The sequence below is a fragment of the Centruroides vittatus genome, unplaced genomic scaffold (assembly GCF_030686945.1).
Source record: "Centruroides vittatus isolate TY-2023 unplaced genomic scaffold, ASM3068694v2 scaffold_384, whole genome shotgun sequence".
NCBI classification, from domain to species: domain Eukaryota; kingdom Metazoa; phylum Arthropoda; class Arachnida; order Scorpiones; family Buthidae; genus Centruroides; species Centruroides vittatus.
Window position 1 is genome coordinate 117,674 of NW_027122705.1, and position 8,764 is coordinate 126,437.

The following is an 8,764-nucleotide window of genomic DNA, read 5'->3' on the forward strand; positions in this document are numbered from 1 at the left end:
ATTTGCATTGTCTTGGAAGAACACTACGATGGGGAGAGATCTGGGAGTAAATTAACGAGTGTTTGACTGTCGATTTCTAAATTTATTTATAAAGGTTCCTCTAATTCAGCTTTTCTCAACCTGGGGGTCGCGGTGATATTAAAGGGGGTCGCGAATCAATAATGAAATCATTTAATGAGAAAAAGTCATTTATTATAAACTTATAAACATTTTACTTACAATAAGTACACGTGTAAAGAAAAGAAAGAGCACGTACACATCAAGTTGGAACTTGTAAATTGCTCATGTATGTACACGTCATACATGCATGTTCATACCCGTTGCTATAAACGCAGCGACATAAAATAATAGGAATAGTGCAATGTGATTATATAATATTTAAGAAAATTTATATTTACATTTATAATTACAGTCAAAATTCAATTAGTAATAGTAAGGCTTACTGTTATTATTCCTTTGGGTGGGGTCGCGAAATAATAATTTTATTTATATTTGGGGGTCGCGGAGCTAAGAAGGTTGAGAATCGCTGCTCTAATTTAATAATGGTAAAGTTCATTTCGATTTCTTATTACAAGGTTATACGTAAATAATTGTGCCAAAAGAATACTGTTTGGCACTATTTAGACTTCTCTATACTTTCTGGCAAAATTATACAGAAACGTGTATAATAAAGTTAATGAATGTATAGTACAGTACTGTACTAAATCTGGTTCAATACAACGAGCTTAGTACTGTACAGTACATACATTATTACGAAACTACTACATCAGGAGCTTGGTACAGAACACTCCCTAGCATGAAGCTACTTCATTAGGAGCTTGGTACAGAACACTCTCTAGCATGAAGCTACTTCATTAGGAGCTTGGTACAGAACACTCTCTAGCATGAAGCTACTTCATTAGGAGCTTGGTACAGAACACTCCCTAGCATGAAGCTACTTCATTAGGAGCTTGGTACAGAACACTCTCTAGCATGAAGCTACTTCATTAGGAGCTTGGTACAGAACACTCTCTAGCATGAAGCTACTTCATTAGGAGCTTGGTACAGAACACTCCCTAGCATGAAGCTACTTCATTAGGAGCTTGGTACAGAACACTCTCTAGCATGAAGCTACTTCATTAGGAGCTTGGTACAGAACACTCCCTAGCATGAAGCTACTTCATTAGGAGCTTGGTACAGAACACTCTCTAGCATGAAGCTACTTCATTAGGAGCTTGGTACAGAACACTCCCTAGCATGAAGCTACTTCATTAGGAGCTTGGTACAGAACACTCCCTAGCATGAAGCTACTTTATTGGGAGCTTGGTACAGTACATTCATTAACAAGGAAGCCACTTCACCAGCTGGTATTAGTGAAGAGGATGTACTGTACAGTAGTGTACAGTACATTGTCTATCTTTATGCTAGTTCATTACAACTATCTACGACACACTAATTAAATACAATTATTAACAAATAAAAGTTTAATTTATATTTTAATTGTCGTTTCAAATCGTCCGAAATCCCCAGTAAAATTTTATAACACGTAAATTATTCAAACGATATTTTAATGGTTGTTTAATGCCAGATTCACGATGATAACGCTACAAATTCTCGACATGGCCCATTAAATATTGCAATATTCTCACAATTAAACGATAATGCGAGAATTTTCCATAAATTAATAATTAAAATTATCTGATTTACATAAAACCTCATTTAATTTTAATTAAATTATTTTTATCCTACCAAGTTTCTCGTTTATCTTCATGTCATATAATTTACAATTGTTTGCCTGTGTTTTTCGACAGGAATCCCTTCCAAATCCCCCTCCGATATCTTCTGACGTGTGGCCTGTATACATGTAACGGTTTTTTTTTGTGTTTAATGCACCCTAAATTACACCCCAAATATCCTAAAAATGAGTCATAAACACTCCAAATATCCTTAAAATTACCATAAATACCCTATACTATGACGGTTTCCGATGGCTGGCAACCGGTAGTTTTTTCATTTTTTAAACTATTTTCGTGGGGTTAGATGACGACGACTTGTGTGACGATTGATAAACACAGGAAGAATAATACGTAACAGGTTTCTGCTTTCTTGTGTAGAAAATTCCTCTTTAGGGAGCGAGTGAATTGGGTTTAGGAACCACAGGTTGCCGAATGAATAGAACCACTCGCTTGTGGTTTCTAGCCTGATTTTTCCGGGGTTTCTTCACGTGCCTAACACCTAGAAAGGAATCGGTTTACCATAGAGGCACGTGGGCGATCTGCCAGGGGTTTCCCCTGGCAGATCGCCCACGTGTTGCTCTGTTTCGTCCACCAATCCAATTCAATTCTAGGGGGAGTTTATGGCTCTTCTTCCAGTATACCCTGACAAAACAATGTAAATAACAATTAAATACTGTACTATCAAAGAGGACATATCAGGGAGGAGGATGGAATTGATGGAATAAAGCAACACAACAGGTGGGAGATCTGCCAAGGGGAGTGCCTCCCGGGAGGACATTTTATGGGAATGTGGCCCCTATTCAGGTGTTACACACCTCAATAAAATCCCCCAAAAAACTCCAGCCTTTATCGAGTAAATGCTACAGAACAATTATCAAAGACACAAGGAATATAACTTTATAGACGGCCTTCAATAAAACAGAAACGTAATAGGGAAGAAAAAATTTTATATATAAATATTTTACGACTCGAATAATTAAAGAACAATATGTTTGTGTATAAACAAGTACCCCGTACATTACAAAATAACACATTAAATTCAAGGAAGAGCCGTTAAAGGTGAACCAACAGCTAAAAGAACAGAATGATAACACAACTGCCACTTTTATTATTGTGTTTAAATGTACATAATAAAATAACACACGAATACAAATGACCCTGGCATAAAATCACTTGTATCTTAATTACAATACGCGTTGCTGCGCGTACACTCGCCGCAACTTTCCAATCTCATTCAGTTTAAGCCAGTGTTACCGGGCCATTTATGTCCCTAATATTGTATTTTAAAGTGCAGAAGATAACACTGGAAGCGAGTAGCGAGGGGTGGAAGAAAGATTCGATGCACGTGCTTGTGTGGGATGGAGATCCTAACACGAGATGTAGATGCGGAGTGGGGGCGAGGAAAGCAGAAATAAAACAGAGGAGGGGGCCTTCCCGATTCGAAAGGCCTCCACCGGCGGTGACGTATCGGAGATTAACCCGGCCAAATAATTGAACGGGACCCGCTGGAGGACCGTCTCCGGGCAACGATCGATTCATCATCCTTTCCACCAAAACCTGTTCGACTTCCAACCCCCTTTACTGACTTTCCCTACGTAACAGACGTTCCACCCCGAGTGACCGACAACGTCTACGAGTCACGCTTAACGACGGGACGGGCAGCGACGCCGGTCAATCGGAATTTCGTAAAAACCGGGCCCAACGGAGTTCCTCCTCGGAAACGGTCGAAATCGGAAAGGGGAGGCCTTTCCTTTCCGATTCGGTTTTATGTCTCGGTCGAGGCACGCGCGCCGTCGGGAGGCCTTTCGGGGAGTGGCCGATGGGTGAGAATCCGCGCCGTTTTAAGAAAGATATAGGCGGGGTTAATCGCCTCGGACCGGAACCGGGGGGCCGAAAGGGAATCCGGTCCGGGTCGAACGGCCCGATTACTCAAAGGTCAAAGAATCCTCCGACACCTTCCGAAATTGTTTCGTCCCCGGTAGATAACGAGTTGCTCGCCCTCCCACTTCGTATTGTCAATATTTCCTGAAATTTTGGGGACCTCCGCCGATCGTCAGACAAACATTCGTAAAAATTGTTGGTCTATTTCGTTTACACACCGGGATTTCAATTGTTAAAAACTTCGCAACGTCACACGAAACGGCGCTGGTAATTGGTCGGCTCTTACACAAAGCCATTGTTTTAAAGTAAATTGTAACAGAAATTGCCCAATTTATCCGAGGTCCATCTTTCCCGTTTATACCGTCGCTCTCTAAAGCGACTGACGTGAAATAAAATTACACCTGAAGTGACGTTTTTGTACTGTTTACTAGTGTATTTTAATTGGGATTTTTAGCGATTTCCGGGGAAAACATTCGCCAAAACGAGGGAAGAAACGTTTATCTTCACGTATACGTTTACGTTTATACGCGTAAACCGCAAAAAAACTATAAAATAAACATTGTAAATCCTATTGCCAGACGGACTGGGAACACGGCATCGGACCAGAATTCTAAATACATATACACTCATCGGCCTACCATAAAATGCGAAGAGAGCCTCTTACGCCGGTAGAAAGTATATAATGCGTACCCTTAATAAATGCTGTTTGTGTATTTACAATATATTCCCCTCCACCCTTCAAATCGGCAGGGGCACCCCACTCCGAAGATCGCTGCAACAGCACACGATTTGTATCCGTGTGTTAGTAACACTAAAGGAGTTTGGAAGTGGAAACAACTGGTTAATACGTAAACATTGTTTCTTCGGTGTTAAGAAACGGAGAATTTAGTAATTTTACACCCCGTTTGTGCCTGGTGAATTTTCGCTTTCTGTTCTTGTTAATAACCTTGGCCTGGTCGATCCGAGCGAAGTGACGTAAAGGGGGCCGATCCGGACGGGAGTGGCGGAGGAGGATCTAATGTAAACCGAATTTTGGACCCCTTATTTCTCTACCAATTGGGATATGAGGGCCTCCTTTGAATTCAGAAACACCGAGATATCAAGATTAAAAAGGCCTACCCGGTCTACTTTATAACGAGGTTTTACTAATTTTCGTGGGTTGTTCAAGATGCCACCCTCAGGCCCGTCGCTTCTGTCGATTTATCATTCAATTTGGAAGGGTTCAAAGGTCGACGGATACAGAACACGAGCCCTAATTTTGTTTAAAGTGGGATGGAGAAGTAACGAAGGATCGTGGAAACTGCAAGTGATGGAAGTGTCCATGGAATGATTTTGAAACTGCAAGAGATAGAGGAGCGAAGGATTAATTCCGTGCTACAATTTTGGTCCCTAAGAAATAGAGATTTTAGTGGAAGAAACACGAGAGGACGAAACTGCACCCGACGGGAGCGACAACACTATCCGTAAAGTCGAATCTCTCGGGTTTTGTCTCCACTGTAACGCAGTTTTCTCCCCGCTCTTACCATTTGCCTTAAAGTCCATTAAATTTCGGTAGGGTTGTTACACGGCGATTTACACGCTAATTTTACAGGCTGATGTATACAAGAAAATCCGAACTGGTTGTAGAAATTTGCCCCTCTTTCAATAGGATAAGCGAACGTCCCGGTCGGAGCTCTTGGTTTCGGGAATTTCCTTCCCACCTCTTCTGTTGGTTCCCGACTACCGGTCCTCCCTCTTTGACTAGGTTTTCGTTTACTCCGGGCTATTTTGTTAACCGTAACTGAACGCTTATTAAGACCCATCCCAGCCGCCCCGTCCCTTCTAATTCGTTTCTTAGGACTTGGACGGCCTGGCTCCGTCTTTCTGTTACGTTACTCGTAACTTGTATCTTAAAATACAGTTGAAAGTCCTTGGTGGTTACGCAAAAATCTAAACGAAGGGTGGAAAATATAGAAATGCCATCGGTTTAAAGATGACTTAATGGTAAACCGATTCGCCCCTTACGTCTACAAAACCCGGAGGAATTATAAACGAGAAAAAAGAAAATTAAGGGATGATTTGTTACCCTGTATATTCTCTATTCTCGAAACATCGGACATTCTTCTAAACAATACAACAGTATGCCGACTTTCACTCGGTGTACTGCTCTAGTATTGGTGTACTCTTGAATTGGTTGTACTGCTTTAGAACTGATACCCTAGTACAGTACTGGTGTATATTGCTCTAGTATTTATAGGCTACTTTTGTATTGGTGTATACTACACTTGTATTATTACTCTTAAACTGCTCTTAATACTCTTGTTTTGGTGTTTACCGCTCTTGTATTACTATTCTTATACTGATGTATACAACACTAGCATTAGTACTCTTGTATTGAGGTATACTGCTCTAGAATATGTTGCCTACTCTTGTATACTGCTCTCGTAATGGTACTCTTGTATTGGTGTATACTTTTCTTGTATTACTATTCTTATGCTGCTCCAAGTCTAGTATTAGTGCGCTTGTTTCGGCGTATACTGCTCGTGTATAGCTACTCTTATACTGGTGTATATAGCTCTAGTAATAGTACAATTGTGTTGGTATATACTACTTATTGGTGTATCACTATTCTTATTCTTATAGAACACTAGTATTAGTAGTGTATATTGCTCTTACTTTGGTGTATACTGCTTTAGTATTGCTACTCTTACACCAGTGTGTACAGTACTAGTATTAGTGTATAATGCTCTAGTATTAATAGCCTACTGTTATATACTGCTCTCGTAATGGTACTCTTGTGTTGGTGTACTGTACAGTACATTTCTCTTATATCGCTGATGTATACAGCACTAGTAGTAGTACTCTTGTATTGGTGTATACTGCCCTATTATTCTGGTATTGGTGTATACTACTCTTGTAATGGGTTCTTATATTGGGGAATACTGCTCTAATATTAAGGGTTAGAACTGGTGTTTGACCCGTAAAGATTAGATTAGCAGTTCTAATATTTACGGAAGAGGACAAAAAAATTCTTCGCACTAATGATATATTTCTCACTAAAATACAGGTATTTACGAATAAACAAACGAATAACCCGCACTTACCCTAAACAATACCAAACAATCACCGGCTCTACTTAACTCCCTTTAGTGTCACCGTGTCACCTTTGTCTCCCGTTCGACTCGGACACGACTTTTTCAGTTTACTTTGATAATAATAATGGTAATTAATACAATTCGATATTTATAATTATGTACTCGATAGGCCGTATTATAATTTCAATACTACGACGTGTAATTACATTATACCTTAAAGGCCTTGGCCATCACCCTACTAAAAGAGCGATATGGAACGGAGGAACCACCGTTAACGATACAAAAAAGTGTTCTTACGTAAACAGCCACGTAAAAACGGCCCAAAATTCCGAAAACAATATAATTTTAGCGCCCATTTTTGATAAAAAAATAACAACGTAACGAGTGATTTAACAAGACGTAACGGAGAAATTCCACCTATTTCACGTGTGAATTAGTGACAAATGCCGAATGTACGGACATAAAACGAGCATAAAACGACAGGTACGGAATTTTAGTGCCGATTACCATTTGTTTTTCGTAACCAATTACATTTTACGTAGCGGGACGTAACTGCGTTACGGAAAAGGTGCGGAGTAGCGAGAAGACAGGCGAGTAACAACGCTTAGAACAATGAGGACGAACTTCCTACCTTCACGTGTACGAAAACAACACTCGACAAGTGGGTAGACACTATTCTCGACTCGGCCTAACTTAAGGGCCTCGAAGAGGCCTAATTATTAATAGCGGGCATGTTAAACCCGATGTTACAATCTGTTTCGTCGTCCTCCCCCCGGAAATGGGTCGTCCGGGAAGGAGGACCGAACCGCCACGCCCGGAACGACGTTTAATTCCGCGTAACGCTCGTCGTCACCCTCCCGGACGAGAGAGTAACCAGGCAGCGGAGCGAGGTTACGTAGGAAACAAAGACACCACCGAGTTTTTCCTACCTCGACCGCAACCCATCCGAGTAACGTAATTAAACGGATAATCGATTTCTCCCGCCGATTAATCGGCCGGCATCCACGCGTTAATACGAGAGAACGAGGGGAGACGGGAGGAACTTGACCCCCACCCACAAAAGTCCGATCTTTTAAGAAGTTTCGAGAGGAGAAGGTCGAAGGACGAAAGTGGGATCCCGGGAAAGAAGGGGGAGCCTCCCTCTCGGCGTTACGGACCTCGGAGGGGGCTCCTTCCGCCATCTTCCGGGAGGAAGGAGAGGCCGTCCCGATTTTCCGGGGATTTCAACGGGAGAGGGACTCACCTGTAGTAAGGATGGTAACCCTGAGGAGGAACGTGCAAGTCAACGGGAAGAGCGCCGTATCCTTCTGCCGGTTGCATAGCGCGGCGGGTGTGCGGCCGATCGATGGGCGCGCTTTTCCGCCACTAAAGCGGTCCGAAAGGTGGCGCCGAGACGGGCATTCGCTGGCCTGCTCGGGCCGTGGCGCGGCCCACCGCGGTCTGCCGGAAAATGACGAGCGCCGCTTGTGCCGGCACGCGCGCGGCCTGGGCGCCTCGCCCGAGTCCGCCTCGAACATCGCCGCCTACAGAGGGCGCTACGGACGAGGCCTCCGTCGACCGGTTTGCAACGCTCCCGCTCCTCCTCCTCCTCTCCCTCCCTCTCCCTTTCCCTCTCCCCTTTCGTCCCTTCTCCTCCCCCCGCAAAAGTCCTTCCGGGTCGGAGCGGGGCGTGGAATTTCGCCCCCAAATTCGGACTCGTTTTGCCTCCTCTTCCGGAAGCACCCCCTGCGAATATTAATTAAAACAGCGCGGGAAATATTTCACGTGTCCTCTAAATTTATACAGTAGAATTTCCCGTCGACCCCGTTTCATTTTCAACTTTATAAGGAAAGGCCGAACACTGCAAACTTTGGCATCTCGTGTGACGTAATCTACGAGTGTTTTGTGTTTTTAAAATCTGAAGATAGCCAATTAGCATTGGCTTTACTTTAGTGACGTGAGGCTGGGCCGTCTTCCGACTGTCGCGCGTGACTAATTAATTTTTTCTGGTTACCCGGATGTCCCGATCCAAGGCAAGGCTTTCTGACACCGCCTAGAACGGACGGGAAAGAAGTAAAGATAGCGGGTGTTCCGCCAGGCCGGGTAGAATCCGGG

General features: G+C 42.9%; 1 protein-coding gene across 1 annotated transcript in view; it reads right to left on the bottom strand.

The window, feature by feature from the left end:
• Nucleotides 1-8,125, bottom strand: part of LOC136988690 (protein trachealess-like) — an 87,866-nt gene extending 79,741 nt beyond the window's left edge. The window contains exon 1 of the mRNA XM_067286623.1: nt 7,914-8,125. Coding sequence (XP_067142724.1) covers nt 7,914-7,990 — 77 coding nt within the window. The 5' untranslated portion in view covers nt 7,991-8,125. The remainder of the gene's footprint in view (nt 1-7,913) is intronic.
• Between the last annotated feature and the right edge of the window lie 639 nt (nt 8,126-8,764).